This window comes from Taudactylus pleione, unplaced genomic scaffold, assembly GCF_031769625.1.
Source record: "Taudactylus pleione unplaced genomic scaffold, aTauple2 ptg000372l, whole genome shotgun sequence".
In the NCBI taxonomy this organism is placed as follows: Eukaryota; Metazoa; Chordata; class Amphibia; order Anura; family Myobatrachidae; genus Taudactylus; species Taudactylus pleione.
In genome coordinates this window covers 10,577,371-10,594,089 of record NW_028284773.1, presented here as the reverse complement: position 1 = coordinate 10,594,089, position 16,719 = coordinate 10,577,371, and the positions used below count along the sequence as shown (strand labels likewise).

At 41.3% G+C, this 16,719-nt stretch overlaps 1 protein-coding gene across 3 annotated transcripts in view; it reads left to right on the top strand.

Moving 5' to 3' along the window:
• The window catches only part of LOC148508280 (putative cation-transporting ATPase 13A4), a 192,108-nt gene that overhangs the window by 139,386 nt on the left and 36,003 nt on the right, over positions 1–16,719 (top strand). For all 3 annotated transcript variants that reach the window (XM_088444738.1, XM_088444737.1, XM_088444739.1), the window contains one exon: positions 14,012–14,121. In XM_088444738.1, coding sequence (XP_088300864.1) covers positions 14,012–14,121 — 110 coding nt within the window. The remainder of the gene's footprint in view (positions 1–14,011; positions 14,122–16,719) is intronic.

Genomic DNA, 16,719 nt, shown 5'->3' with positions numbered 1-16,719 from the left:
ATGTGTGTGTAGATGATGAACCTGTTGAAATGTCAGCCATTGCATATGGAGTAAATCTGTCAGAGACAGCACTAAACCTAGAAAGGGAACCAACTGTATCAGCAGTAGTGACCCCACCAAATATAGTAACAGAAATGATTCCACAAGCTGTATCAGCAGTGGAAACCGGTGAAAGTAATATAGTGCGTTTAAGTAAAAGATTGAACCCCCAGAGTACCAAGGTAAAAGTTCCCATAAGTAACCTTAAAAATAGCAAAGCGGAAGGTATGCATCCTGTCTGGATGATAAAAGTTCCCAATTGGAATCCAGACGGACATGGTGTAGTACCCACAAGGGATGTAGCAATGCATTGTCCATGGACAAGAGCAGAGCTACATTCAATAATGACAGTTTCCCGACCCTAGAAAAGAATTAGCTAAGTGCCAAAAATTTGTAAAAGATTTAGTTAATGCTCATGAGCCAACCTACAAAGATTGGCGAGTGGTATTACGTGCATGTCTCCCATCCAATACCGACGTGAAAAGTTTATCACGGATTGTGTATTGGATGGAGATGGCCCTTAGCTGATGAGAATAATCAAAGTAACATCACCCGTATAGTCACCCAATTAACCATATATTTCCCAGTTGTAGTGAACTGGAGTAAAAATTTTACCATTAGACAGAAAGAGAGTGAGTCTGCAGCAGATTATTTCACCTGAGTGCTGCTGACTATCACCCAATATACAGGTATAGAAGATATAAAAGATAACACCCATCATAGGAAGTAGCTGTCATGGTACTCATGGATGGTCTTAAAGACCAGGGTTCAAACCTCTCAGCCTAACTGGAGGGGGATTACTGTAGATACCCTCAGGGAATCAGCTATATAACACGATAAAAACATCCTCAGGAAGAGAGAAACATAATGTAAGAAGCTAATGGCTGTTAGCATTCAAGCTTTAGAAGGATTGTACACACAGCCACAACACCCATGCCAACCACAACAACAAAACATACTGTATATCAACATGCCCAGCCACAAACCCCACACCACCCACAACCACAAACTCTCCACGCACAACAACCTACACAGCGACAATTTTCCAATGTAAGACGTTACACATGTAACCAGAGAGGACACATAAGTAGACACTGTCAAGAGAGGAATTGGGGGACAAATAATAAGAAAATACATAAATTCACACCAAAAGGATACCAACAGAATGTAGGATATTTTAAGCAGTCACCTGCTCACATAGTGGCTGTGAATGCTTTACTGGAGAATGATAGTCAGCTCTAGGGGTTAGGTCATACTAGTAGTCTACAGCCAGTCAGGTGAACAGAGAGTATTAGGGAAGAGCCTACAGTGACAGTAGATGTAGCTGCTACTAAACACACTTTTCTTGTAGACACAGGGGTGACCAGATGTTCTAAATTCTCCATAAAATTTACAGATGACCAACAAGACAGTACCAACAATGGGAGTAACGGGTAAAATGCAGCATTATCCTTTAACCAAATCTGCAGAGGTTACTATCGGGCCACTGCATACTAGGCATTCTTCTCTCCTGGCAGCGGCAGCTCCTACTAACTTACTGGGAAGGGATTTGTTATGTAAAATGGGATGTGTCATTCACTGTACCCCTGATGGTATATTCCTAGATATCCCAGAGAAGGTTGCGCATGAGGTAAGGGATATATTACACACTCCCCAAAGGCTAATGTTTCACTCTACTGTTTCAGAACAAAGCTCATCCCAAGTTAAAGAAATGTTATCCCAAATACCGGGTTCACTTTGGACCAAGGATGGACAGGACACTGGAATGATGACAAATGTATCTCCTCTATTTGTAAATCTAAAAAGTGGTAGGCAAGCTCCAAAAAATCCATGCCCGTTAAAACCAGAGGTAGAGTTAGGGGTTTATCCCATAATTGAGAGGTTGTTACAACAGGGGATTTTAATTCGTACAGCCAGCCCAGCAAATAGTCCCATTTTTCCAGTAAAGAAGGCTGGGGGGAGGGGCTATAAGTTAGTACAGGACCTTAGGGGTGTAAACAAAGTTGTTGAGAGCCAATTCCCTGTAGTGCCAAATCCAGCTGTCATCCTTATGCAAATCCCACCATCTGAAACCCACTTCACTGTCATTGACCTGTGTTCTGCATTCTTATCTGTCCCTCTTCACCCTGACTGTCAGTACCTATTTGCATTTACATACAGAGGAGTACAATACACTTGGACACGATTTCCCCAGGGCTTCATAGACAGCCCCAGTATTTTCTCCCAGGCTCTACACTACTGTTTGCAATATTTTCAACCCACCAACGGATCTGTTCTAATCAATATGTAGATGATTTATTGTTGTGCTCTGATTCGTTTGTCATGTTTGAATGATACTAAACTATTGTTGCTTCATCTCTCACAAACAGGGCACAAGGTTGCAAAGGACAAATTACAGCCATGCCAGACTAAAGTTAAATACTCGGGACACTGTCTAACCCAGGGGCTATGACATTTGACAACTGACAGAATACAGGCCATACAGACTGTGACACTGCTGCAAAACCAACAGCAAATCTGTACCTTCTTGGGCATGTGTTGATACTGCAGATCATGGATCACAGTTTTTTCTATTTTGGCATTACCATTGCAGGAATTGGTGTCATCCTCAAAGCCCGACCGTGTCAGACATACTGAGGAAAAAAGCAGGCTTTCCTTAACCTTAAAGATAGTCTTACAAAAGCACCTGCCCTGGGAATGCCAGATTATGAAAAACCTTTTGAGTTATATTGTACAGAAGCTGAAGGCTGCGCAGCAGGTGTACTCACACAAAAACATGGTGATGCTAGCAGACCTGTAGCATACTACAGTGCCCAATTGGACACTGTGGCAAGATCACTCCCAATGTGTTTAAGAAGTGTAGCAGCAACCGCTCTTCTGGTCGATAAGAGTGAGGATGTAATATTAGGTCATGATATGATTGTTTATACACTGCTGTGTCTGCACTGCTGAATTCTGCCCAAACTTGACATGTTTCCTCAGCTAGGTTCACGAAATGGGAACTAGCTCTAATGGCACCTGCAAATATTACCATTAAACAGTGTAATATGTTAAATCCAGCAACATACTTGCAATATGTGCCTAGAGATGCACAAAGGGTGGAGAGAGGTGAGTTGCTGATTGAAGGTGAGTTTTGCAGGTATAGTGACACACATGATTGTATGGAGTATTTAAATCAGACCTTTACTGCTAGACCAGATATATGTGATACATCACTAGTAAATGCAGATTTGACGTTTTACATGGATGGGAGTTGTCATAGACAAACTGACACAGGAGAATTATGCACAGGTTATGCCGTTGTAAATGATTATGATGTTGTAGAAGCTGAACCACTTGGTCCACCTCACTCAGCACAAGTGGCTGAACTGGTGGCACTAATGAGAGCGTGTGAACTGGCGGAAGGTAAGTCAGCTAATATCTACACTGACTCCAGGTACGCCTTTGTGGTAGTACATGATTTTGGGCCTCTATGGCGTCTTAGAAATTTAATGATGGCAGCAGGTACACCAGTCGTACATTCACACCACGTAAAAGGACTGTTGACAGCAATTCAGCTACCAAAAGAAGTAGCCATGATCAAATGTAAAGCCCACAGATGTGAAGAAGACTCTGTGTCACTGGGCAATAGCAGGGCAGATGAAGCTGCCAAATGGGCAGCAGGGTTAAGAATTAACATGCCAGTTTATAAAATTATGGTTTTTCAGACAATTGATACGCAGAAATTAATTGAGATGCAAAATTTGTGTTCCATTCAGGAAAAGGCAGTCTGGAGATCAAAGGGATGTGGACAAGAGTCCTCCGGATGGACAAGGTAAGCCGGTGGCACCCAAGGCATACTACCCAAGCTTGGCTGAAGCAGCACATGGTCTGACTCACCTGGGAAAGCAAGGTATGTGCAAGTTGGTCAGAGCGTATTGGTGTGCACCGGGCTTCTCTTCCCAAGCTGAAAAGAGGGCAATGTCCTGCTTAACTTGCTTGAGGAAAAACATTGGAAAAACAATACCAACCGAGCCATCCCACATCCTTCCGACAGACGAACCTTTTCAGGTAATACAAATTGATTTCATCCAATTACCACCCTGCAGGAATCTCAAGTATGTATTAGTTTGTACCAATGTGTTTTCTAATTGGGTAGAGGCATATCCATCTGCCACTAATACTGCTGCGTTTACTGCTAAAAAGATTGTTCAGGAATTTGTATGCAGGTACTGTATCCCTAGAATCATAGAAAGTGATAGGGGTACTCATTTCACTGATGATACCTTCCAGAACATGTGTAAGTTGATGGGTATTAATAGTAGACTTCACACCCCCTATCGACTGCAAGTCAGTGCCAAGGTGGAGAGGGTAAATGGTACTATTAAGAACAAACTGAGTAAGATCATGGCTGAAACTGGATTAGGTTGGCCAGAAGCCTTACCGCTAGTCCTTCATAGCATCAGGACAACTCCTAGACCCTCTCTTAATTTGTTCCCCTTCGAGATACTGTTTGGGAGACAACCTCATCTGATTGTAAGTCCACAGGAAGACTTGAAGAGTAACAACAAGTTTACTGTAAAGTATCTTATAACAATGAGTAAACAGTTGAAACAGCAGCAGCAGAAATTGAAATTGTTGTCACCTGATATGCCAGAAACAAATTGTCATGATGTTGAACCTGGAGAATTTGTTATGATCAGAAATTTCTTACATTCAGGTTGTCTGACAGATCGGTGGGAAGGTCCATATCAAGTGTTGCTGACAAGTACGACATCCTTGAAAGTGGCAGAGAGAGATACCTGGGTCCATTCCACTCACTGCAGAAAGGTCATCCAACCGGTGGAGATACAAGGCGGAGTCGAGGCAGATAGCGTAGACCTGGCAATTGTGAGCTTGTTCCGGGAGAGTTAAAGACTGCAGTGAGATACCTGAGCTAGGGAAATTTGCAGTCCACTGTTCCAGCAATGGAGTGGCGGGCTGGGGTTGCGTTCCTATTTTCTTCCAGAATTCTCATCATCCTTGTTTGTTTCGGGATGTCCTGTTTCTGTAACGGAGGACAGATGATGAAGGGAGAGGTTGATGGTGATATCGATGGAGTGGAGTCGGGAGAAGGAGCAATACATTCACAAGGGCGGTATCTGACCAAACTCAGTACAGTAATTGCTAAGAGATAGATCCCTGTTATGTTTAAACATCACCAATTCCAATAAACCAGGAAATTGGGAGGTGTCAAAGAGCAATCAGATAATGACCTTTTCACACAGAGCTGATAAGGCACCAGTAGATGGTGGACTTACAAGTAACATTACCAGTGGAAGATACTTCCGGTCTAAGTATACACTTAGTTCTACCAAGGTAATGGTTGGCAGAGTACCAGAAGGGTACTATGCAGTTATTGCACAACCTAAAACATGTATCAGTGAAATGGGAAAATCTGGGGTAGGATTATTTGTCAGAGAATTGTGCCCGATGATAATGATGCATTCTATTCCTTATGTACTCCCAGACGATGTGTATTTTATATGTGGAAGGAAAGCGTATAAGTGGCTCTCTCCGAGTTCAGAAGGTTTATGTTACCTGGGAAGGGTACTCCCAGAGGTTATGACCCTTACACATGGTGAAATGCTTGGTATCCATAAAGACATGCCATCCACATATCTCCATACACATTATGAACACTGTGACAAACGAAACATGAAACCTGGTGAAATTCATACAGCCACACAGGTGATTAGTGAAACAACTGGTTTCCAAATTTTGGTAGCACTATATCCGACCAGGATCGCTCGGGGTACTTTAAATTTTAGATACATCCAATATCTTGTTAAATTAATAGATAATATCACCGAGATGTTTGATGACACGTTCAGGTATACAGGTAAGGAGTTACAGGCTTATAAGAAAGAACTTGTGCAACATAGGCTAGTGTTAGATTATTTAACAGCTGTTACTGGTGGATACTGTGTGCCTCTAGCCACCAAATTTGATGTCAAGTGTTGCACGTACATCACCAATAACACTAGTGACCCCAAGGAGGTGATATATCAGAAGAAAGATGAAATTCTGCAGCTGAAATGGGAATTTTGAAAGAACCATAATGCTTCACTGGCTGAAGTAGAGGAAAAGGGTAGAAGAGGGGTTCTCTTGGTTGAACCCTGTGAAATGTTTCTCCGGTCTATGAGAGTGGGTCCAGGACCTGGTTGCTATTGTGGGTGAGCTCCTGATCCTCATACTTATTGTCATCCTAGTAATTGGCTTATGTGTCAGGTGTGTTCCTAATGTCTTGAAGTGTGGAAAATGTACAAGAGCAAACAGAAAAACAGAGATTATGATGGTGGTAAGCAATGATATTATGGATACCAAGGTCAAGGAAGAACTGTATTACAACCCTGAATTAGAGTGTACCATCAGATGATGAAATATAAAATCGTGTGGTCATGCATAGATGTATTATTAATGTTATTTTTAAACATCTTAGATAATGTAGTTTCAATCCCCCCAAACTTCCTTTATAGGTTCGATGAGATCCCACATCCCACCAATGATCCCTATAGATCCGCAGATGGCGTATAAGGGTTGTTCTACCCTCTTGAAATTCATTATTAATGGTTCAGTGACCTACTTGTGTCGCACCATTTATAACCTTGAATAATACATTATTATACATGATTGCAAAAGGTTAAGATCAGAGTGTGATAGCGTATTGTTTGCTATCAAAGGGTGGACTGTCGAGGTCAAATAATTGGTTATGATCGTTTATAATTATTATCTTATGATTTAGTCGTTTATGGGCTCATAAAGAGTAAATCGGATGCTACTCTGCGTCAGAAGCAAGCTGATGCGCACAAATTCATATATATATGTCATTCAAGGTTTAGTCAAGTGTGTGAGAAGCAGGAGTATGTCTGTGACAAGTAATTAAAAATACACAAAGATACTGTGAGTGTTTGCATATATATTGAGACGCTCTGCATACAGATACAGTATGTCTGTGGCAATTGAAGTGTAACACAGGCACTAATATGCTCAGAGGAAGTGTTCTGAATATAGAGTTAGAAACAATTGTCAGAAGTTTGATTATCATTAGCAATTGTATGCCTTGTGTCCAATGCTGATGTGGTTAAGAAGTATTGACAATTGTATTCTAAATAAGCATAAGAAAGCCTTTGTTAAAGTTATCAGACTTCTTGACTATTGCCAAGGCTTACCCCACCTGTGAGCAGGACAAACTTAATTTTATATGAAATTTTGTAATTAGATTCAGATGGATATAATATCAAAAATACCAGTTACTGGATAAAGCTATATATACTGTATATATATATATATATATATATATATATATATTTATATATATACACACACAAGTCCAATGATTGGCACTCGCCACAAAATGATTCCAGCTTACCGGGTGCCTTCCACAAATAGTGCAATGTATAACTCAACAATGGCGGCACTCACGCTTTTGATAAATGAGGACAACAGTTCAATCTAAGTATTCAATGTTTCGTTATAATTTCAACCTTCGTCCTGACGAAGGTTGAAATTATACCGAAACATTGAATACTTAGATTGGACTGTTGTCCTCATTTATCAAAACCGTGAGTGCCGCCATTGTCGAGTAATATATATAATTTTAATCCATGTCACAAACACTAATGCACATTTGCACACACATGCATACACATAGACAATCGCATGTGCATCCACAATGTGAACACATAGACGCTCTTATGCTTACGCACATACCCACGAACATACCCTGTAACTATTTTAATATGAAGATGCACAACGCACATTAGCGTATGTAAGATAAAATGCACAAACACACAGGGCATAATTGCGTTGTGCACAATACATAAACGCACCGCAACATTTGCACTGTGCTCAGACGCACAATACATACTCATGTATTTCTGTAAATATCTCACTATTACTTATGCAAGCACATATAGAAAAGGTTTTATTAGACAATCATTATGGTGTAAAGTGTGCATATATGATATTTAAGGTATACAACATGGTAGATATGGCATGTTTGGTACTATACTGACACCCTGTTTATTTCCAGATATTCTAATCTATCAGCGAGGGAGTCGCATCTTGCGTTCAATGGTTATGGATTATAGGAAATTATTAGTTAGAATGTATACTCTGTATGTAGTGTCTTAAACCAGTTAAAGAAAGACAATGTAATCTCAAGACATTGTTGGAGAATTGGGACATACCCCTAGTGACAACATATGAACTGTCCTATGAACTACATCGTACTACAAAGACCAAGAGCAAGAACCAATGGAATTATGTTTGTCTGTCTACATTGTTGTTATCATGATCTGTAGGGTATATAACCTGCGCACCGGTCCCAGTCAGTAGCCATTCTCTTGGATGACCACAGACCTCAGGATTGATGACTGTATACTGGGACTGGTGCGCAAGCTGTTCCTTTTGTATTTAATTGTCTTTGCACTAATTGTGATAGATCAAAGCGTGTAACTTACTTTTTGTTGCAATAAGAACTTTTTGTGCTTTGGAACCACAATCAAAGTCTGGAAAGCAATTATTTCTCTCTAGCGATTTAGGGGTATTCATACCCTATGTCAGTGTTTTTCAACCACTGTGGCGGTTGACAAGTGTGCCGCGGTGGTCAGCTCAGCGCACTTGTACAGTAGTGTATTTTATTCCTGTGGAGGCCAATGTAGTGTGTTTTATTCCTGTGGAGGCCAATGTGTGTGTATATTTTTATGTGGGAGCCAATGTTTGTTTTTTTATTGGTCACACACAGTGCATCACCGGATAGTTTGCCTTGGCAATTTAAAAATCTTGTGTAGTGTGCCCAGGGTTGAGAAGGTTGAAAAACACTGCCCTATGTGTAGGTATCCTGTCTATCTCCTATATCTCTACAGTTCCAGCCCATTTATTCTGCTTATACCCCCTCTCAGTACTTCTCCCAGCCTCTGTACACAACTCCTACTGGTCACTCCCCACACTCAGTACATATCCTGACCACAAATCCCAGCTTCTCTGCATAGCTCTTACTTGTCTCTCTCGTCTCTCTCTACATCTCCTACATGTCTCTTTCTTCTCCACATAGTTACTACCTGTCTCATCCCCAATCAGTACATCTGATGCATGGCTTTTTTCCCCTCTGCACAGCCACTGTCTCTCCCCCTTTCAGTATGTATCCTGCACATCTCTCCAGACTCATTACATCTCTTGCATGTCTCTTTCCTCTCTGCACAGCTCCTATGTATCACTCCCCCTTCTCAATACATATCCTTCATGTCTCTTTCACGTCTATACAGTTCATACTGTACCTATCTATGTTTCTTACTCTTCTGAGTGTTTTTTTCTATGAATTTCTATACTATCTGCCAGTTTTTGTCTATCTCCTCCTCTCTCTGTCCAGCTTCTCACTGTCTCCTCTTTTCTCTGCCAGCTTCTGTCTGCATCTCTCTGCAGAGTTCTGCCGTTAGGACCCATATAATTGGCAGCATTATTCCTATTGCCATATAGTGACAGCTTGTGACCCCTACTCTTCCAATGGATGCACAGTTCTTAAGCACTCCTCACCTGCATTATTTTTTCAATACATTTTTTATTAATTTTTCAACAACAAAAACACAATACAACCGAAGAAAAAACACATTACTTACAATAATAATTACATATAAATGACATAAAATAAATAACATAAAAATACAATAAAACAAGGGGAAAAATATAAAAAAAGAGAAAAGGAAGGTACCACAGTACACAAAAAAATAATAATTATACAATACATATAAATTGTATCATAATCAGAATACCTAAATCCCCGTAAAGACCAATGTCCAAATTATTTTCAAATAGAAGGCATGTCTCCAAGCAGAAGGTCTGCACCCTCACCAACAGTTACAAATTCCTGCCATTTAAACCATAACCTCAATGGCGAAACAGCAGATGTGGAGTATGCAACGTCTACAGTTTCCATCAAAAATGTGAATTGTACCTTATGCATAATTTTATGAATAGAAGGAAGAGTAGATAATTTCCATAGTTGTGCTATTGCTGTCTTGGCTGATAAAAGAACATGACCCACTTCATAACAGTCAGTTTTGGGCATATCTACAGGATAAACATGAAGTAGCGCCAAAGAGGGGGATGGCTGGATATTAGCTTTCAATACCTTGGAAATCAAATCAAATAACTCTTTCCAGAAAGCCTGAATATGGGAGCAACTCCAAAAAATATGAAACATGTCTCCAACACTCATATTGCATCTCCAACAGTATTTTGATTGTGTTGGCCATATTACGTGTAATTTGGCTGGAGTGAAATATAACCTATGGATAATTTTATACTGTACTTCTAAATGATTATAACATTTAGACAATTTGTGGGCAGTAGAGAAAATAGATTCCCATTGCTTGGGAGTATAGGCCTCCTGAAGATCAGACTCCCATTGCTCTTGGGACTTGGACTTGACTGGAGGGCAGGCCTCGAGACACATGGAGTACCAAAAACCAATAGTGCCTTTAGAATTACCTCTTTTTAATTTAGCCAAGATATCAGCCGAAGGTAATTCCACGGAGCCACCTACTTTTATTAAATTAGTCACCCAATGCTGAATGCGAAAATAGGAGAAAAGCTCTCCAGGAGGCAGTTGAAATTGAGATTGGATTTGAGAAAACGGGATTAGAGAGGAAGAACTCGAAATGTCAGCGATGGTTTCAATCCCACAAGAATGCCAAATCGCCACTGGTAGATCCGGGATCAAACGAGCTATAGCGGCTAAAGATAAGGATTCAGCCGGCAGTTTGATACATTTAGATTGAAGTATCATGTCGTCCCAGCTTTTAAGAGAGTCGATTATGGCCCTAGGGGTATTATTCAATAAAGGACGTAATTGTTTGGGTGTCCAAATTAAATCTACTAGGGGGTACTCTTTCATTAAAGCCCTTTCTAAGTCAACCCAAGGTTTAGTGTTAGGGGGAAGAAACCTGTCACTAATTTGTGAAACTAAACACGCTGACTGATATAGCTCTAGGTCTGGGATTTGTAACCCCCCCTGGAATTTAGGTTTAGTCAAACGCTGGTAGGCTATCCATGGTGTTTTACCTTTCCATATATAAGACACAATTAGTTTGCGAGCCTTAATGAGAAAGTGTTTCGGGACCGAAAAGGGAATGGTGCGAAATAAATACATTAACTTTGGCAAAATCATCATTTTAAATGCCGCAAGGCGACCCAGCCTGGAAACCTCAAAACCCAACCAATTATTTAACAATTCGGCTATGTGTTTTATTGTTGGGTCAAAATTTATCTTAGCGAAGGTATCCAGTCTGTTCGGTATGTTAATACCAAGATAGAGAAGATAATCCGTTTTCCAATTGTACCTATATTGAGCTTGTAAACGCGACAAAACAAGATCAGGTATGTTAAAAGGTAGGGCCTCAGTCTTGGTAGTGTTAAGTTTGTATAGTGAAGCTGAACTAAATTTGTCTAGTATTCCATGCAGGATTGGTAACGAAGCAACAGGTTTAGTTACAAACAAAAGAATATCGTCTGCGAACAAACATAATTTATGTGAAGTTGAACCGACCGTCACTCCAGGAAATAAAGGGGAATTTCTAATTGCTGAAGCTAAGGGTTCAATGGCTAAAACGTACATAAGTGGAGATAAAGGGCATCCCTGTCTTGTACCGTTTCTAATATTAAATGGGGATGAAAGAAAGCCATTACTGAACACTCTAGCTGTAGGATTACTATAGAGTGCCTTGATAGACTGCAAAATAGCACCCCGAAAACCAAAGTGACTTAGTGATTCGTAGAGGAACAGCCAATGAAGGCGATCAAACGCCTTCTCGGCAACAAGGGAAAGAAGAATGAACTCCTGACTTCGCCTCAACATCAGCTCTGCCAAATCGAAGACCCTACGAGTGTTATCCGATGCTTGTCTGCCGCTGACGAAGACCACCTGGTCCGGATGAATCAAGAGGGGAATAAAAGGGGCCATTCGACTAGAAACCATCTTGGCATACATTTTGATGTCGAATTGAGTAGGGCTATTGGACGAAAATTCGGACAGGAGGAAGGAGATTTACCTGGTTTAGGTAAAGTGATAATTTGAGCTTCCAACATCTCTGCTGGAAAGCTACCCTGACCGGAAACAAAATTAAATAGAGAAGTAAGTATGGGAGAAATCGAATTCGCAAAATGTTTATAGAATGAATTGGTAAACCCATCCGGACCAGGGGACTTCCTCACGGGCAATGCTTTAACAACACTCAAAGTTTCTTGTTCAGTCCAAGGGGCGTTTAAAACTGCCAAAGCATCCTCTCCTAACTGAGGAAAAGTAATATCTCGTAAAAAGGCAGAAATAGAAGCACCAGACGGTTGTGGTATAGTACTGTCAGTATGGAGATTATACAAACCCGCGTAATACTCAGCGAAGGCGTTTGCAATCTCCGCAGGGTTAAGTAATTTCTTATTGTTGTGTGTAATTAAATATTCAACCCTATTTCTGGCCTGACGTTTGCGCAATTTACGAGCTAGGAACTTGCCTACCTTATTCCCTGAATTATAAAACTTTTGCTGAAGTTTAACTAGAGAAGATTTCATGCGAGCCAAAAATTATTTCTGAAGTTGATTACGGATAGAAAATAGTTCTCTCTTAAGAATGCGAGAAGGACGAGCTCTATTTAGGGATTCGACCTGAGCTAGACGTAATTCCAACTCAGATTGACTGAGTAAATATTGTCTCTTAAGTCGAGAACTTGTTTGAATGGCTACTCCTCTAAGGACAGCTTTGAGGGCGCACCAGTTTGTTGTGCTAGAAGTGTCTTGTGGGTCATTAGTTGCCAAATATGATTCCAGGGCATCAGCTAACGGTTTAACACCTTCGGGGGTAGATAATAAGTGATCTGGTAAATGCCATGGTCTAGGGGGAAATCTTGTATTATGGCCATCCCAAGTCCACGTTACCGCAGTGTGGTCAGACCAAACTATAGGCTTGATATTGGATTGGCGAGAGTGTTGGAGTAAATGTTTGTCTAAAAGAATCAAATCAATACGTGAATAAGTATTATGTACATGTGAGAAAAACGTGTAGTCTTTCACATTAGGCGAAAGAACTCGCCACACATCGTATAAATTAAATTCCACCAAGAGCTTCTGTAGCAGAGCAGATGTATCGGCAACGCCCCTGTTCACTCCGGAAACATTAGCTGACGATTTATCAATTCGACTATCGGGAACTAAATTAAAATCACCCACTATAATCGTGTGTCCGCGTCTAATCTGGTGGACTTCCTCAAACACTCGTCTGAGAAACGGGATTTGAAGCGTATTAGGGGCGTAGAGAGAAACTAATGTAACCTCTCTCCCCTGCATTATTGATTATTATTCTGTCTGGTTTCCAATCCCCCATTCATGTATATGAAACCTTCATCCTTGAGAGGAGGAAAACCCCTCTAACAGTGCTCAGCTCTAACGCAGATAAAGTAACCAGCAGTGCTGCAGTCATCTAGGGATAGACATTGTATTTTGATGGTTTAACACCATCAATGTTTTTCATGTGATGGTTGTGTTTTCACATTCGATGGCAGTTTTATGGTGGCAGTCACCATCGAATGGTGTGGAATCGATGGCAATTTGATTTTAAAATGCAACTGAATTCATGCATAATCATGTTTTTTTGCGCAAATACGTGAATCACCACAATTTTTTTTCCAGCTAATTCTTTTGGACATGCATATACTGTAACTAGAGTGCAAGGCTACTGCTACTGGCAAATTCTGTTCACTCACTCTCATGGTTAATTTACAAAATAATTGAGGCTAATCTGAGTAGTATTTGGGGAAAAATTTGAACAGTTGAATTAATGATAAAATGGTATCATAATGGATTTTCAAGCTACGTACATACTGTGTGTATGTAATGATATTGATATAGACTGAATCATTTTGCTTATGCAAACTCATGATACTTTATTAATTTGTCTTTACAGGCGCTTAAAATGGCTCATGCTGGAATTTCTTTGTCAGAGTTAGAAGCATCTGTTGCATCTCCTTTCACTTCAAAAATTCCTAATATTGAATGTGTTCCAATGCTCATCAAGTAAGTTGTCCTTTCCTTCTTCTGCTACAAGTATACCACACAAAAGAGGGGATTCCAACCATGCAGGAAATGCTATTCAATGAAATAGCATTTCCCTGTGCAGTAAATCAGGAAGTAACGCACGTACACCCACTGATTGTGCGGAAACTGCAAAATTAATGGGTTTTTCCACACTGCAAACCCCTGATGGTGCCTTTTTCTCACAGGCCTTTCCTTGCAGCTCCTGAAGCTGTGAGGAAAAGTCCACCTAGGGGAAATAACACATGAGGTCAACCCCATAATTGCCGGCCGCAGGTAATTAGCCACGGGGTTTATTGGATTCCCCCCAAAAGGTTGGAAAACGGTTTGAGATTTTATAAAAAAGGTACTGCCTTGTCTACAAGATACTTTGTTCATAATATATCATAAAGCTAAGCATGTATGACTGCATATGTACTAAGCTCTGGAAAGTGATAAATTGGAGATTGATAAACTACCTATCAATCAGCTCCTAATTGTCATTTTTCAAACACAGCCTGTAACATGACAGTCAGGAGCTGAGTGGCTGGTAGTTTATCACTCTCCAAATTATCACTTTCCAGAGCTTAGTACATTTCCCTCTTTAAAGTATTGTGTAAATTGGCATCTAGAAACACTGGGCCTGATTCTAACCTGGTCGCAAGCACTGAGCGCTCGCAACCGGGTCGATGGTGGCCCACAGCACATGCGTACGACGGAGCCGGCTCCGTCGTGCGTATGCACGAGACCCGGGTAGCAATCCGTCGCTCCGGGTCTCGCACCAAAGGGGGCGAGCTGTCGATGTTGAGTGACAGCTCGCCCCCTTTGGTGGGCGGGCCAGGGGGTGGCTGCCCAAACTGAGGCGTTCCCATGAGAACGGAGGCGTTCCCACGAGTGATGTCAGTGGAGAGATTCCGGCTCTGTTAGAGCCAAAATCTCTCTGGGGCTTGCGGCCACGAGAACCTACCACAAGGGTCTCGTCGCAAGCCCAATGGTCGCGATGGTATTGACCATCGTGACCATCATCATGGTGCTCGCAATAGCTGTGGGTGGTCACCCACAGCTATGTGAGCGGCCAGGAGGCCGTTCTTAAAAAAACAAACCCCGGCCCTGATTCAGAGCGAGCGCTCTGTCACAGTGACAGGGTCTGAATCAGGCCCTCTGTTCTATTGAAGTCTGGACAAAGGAAGCTTCATTTAAAGAAAAAAAAGCATTGTGCACTACAGTGGGTGCAAATTTAAAGTGTGAAGACATATTTAGATTTGGGAGGAGTGCGTCTTAGCTTAATTCTAAATAGTATATCAACCTGTGGTTTTACAGGGGGCTATAAATAGTTTAATGCATTGAAATAAACTGATGCTTTAAATCTCATTACAAAACTGGGCAAAATAAATAAATACAACACTAAGGGGGGAATTAAATTAGGCCCGATTATTTTTCGGGTGCGAAAACTTGACTTTTTCGCATTTTTTATCTTCAGACAATTCAATTAGAGGCGATTGTTTGCTCCAAAAAAATGATCTGTTTTCAGGGAAAAACACACAGAAACCGTAATAAGGGCCTAATTAGCGTGCACTGCTAAACGCAGATTCCAGATGATCAGGAATCTGCGCAGGCGCCAGACCCGTTCTGCGCATGTGCAGAACATGTCTGCGAGCCCGCACGTAAACTGGCAGCAGACTGTCAGTGATTGACAGTCTGCTGTCGTTTGGGGGTGGGGAGGGGGTGAAAACAGAGGCGTGACGCAGCTGCGACAGCTGGCTACGTGACCCCATGGGTCACCTTAGCTGGCTGATGGTCTGCAGAGTATCCGAAGCTGCATTGGACAACGCAGCTCAGATACGTGATGCAGCAGGAGGAGTGATGCCTCCAGCTGTATTAGCATATCAGCGCAGACAGAATAGCTAAGCTGCTTGTAGCCCCTAAGTTCATGAACCCATGTGTTTTCACTGCCCCATCCGTGAAAACGGGATAATTATCTGAGATTTTTTTTTGGAGCCCGCTGGGGTCCCCCCAAAAAATACCCAATAAGTGCTGCAGGTGGCTGCGCTTCAGGGCTTATTAGATAGCCCTGGGGGGGTCAATAAACTGAGGTACATTACCACAGCTAGTTCAATTCCCCCCAAATTTCTCTAAAAATAAAGCTGCTCAGTAGTGAACTACATACAAAAGTAGTTGGTATTTTCTGTGCATGCAAAGAAAACAAATTGCTTCTTATCTTGTTTTGTCCAGGTGTAGTTAGTGCACTTTGGGTATGAATGCAAATTAGACCTACAATGCATTAACGGACTCAAATATTGATATTCATCTGTATGCACAATTGTACCCATGACTGTGACCGGAGCACTGCTATCTGTATGCCCAGTTTGACTTTCATTGTCATTGCTCTTGCATCAGCCCTATTACTACTGTAGTTATAAATGATTTGTCTGAAAACAGGCATCTCCACATAGCCCGCATATAGATTAATACCTCCTTGCTAAACTTAGCCTATGTGGGAATGCTTCATTATCACCCAGTTACACTTCATCAGCTGCAAATGGAGATATGACTGAGTTGTGTAAGACTCATAACTAGGATATTTGTCACCCGACAATGCGC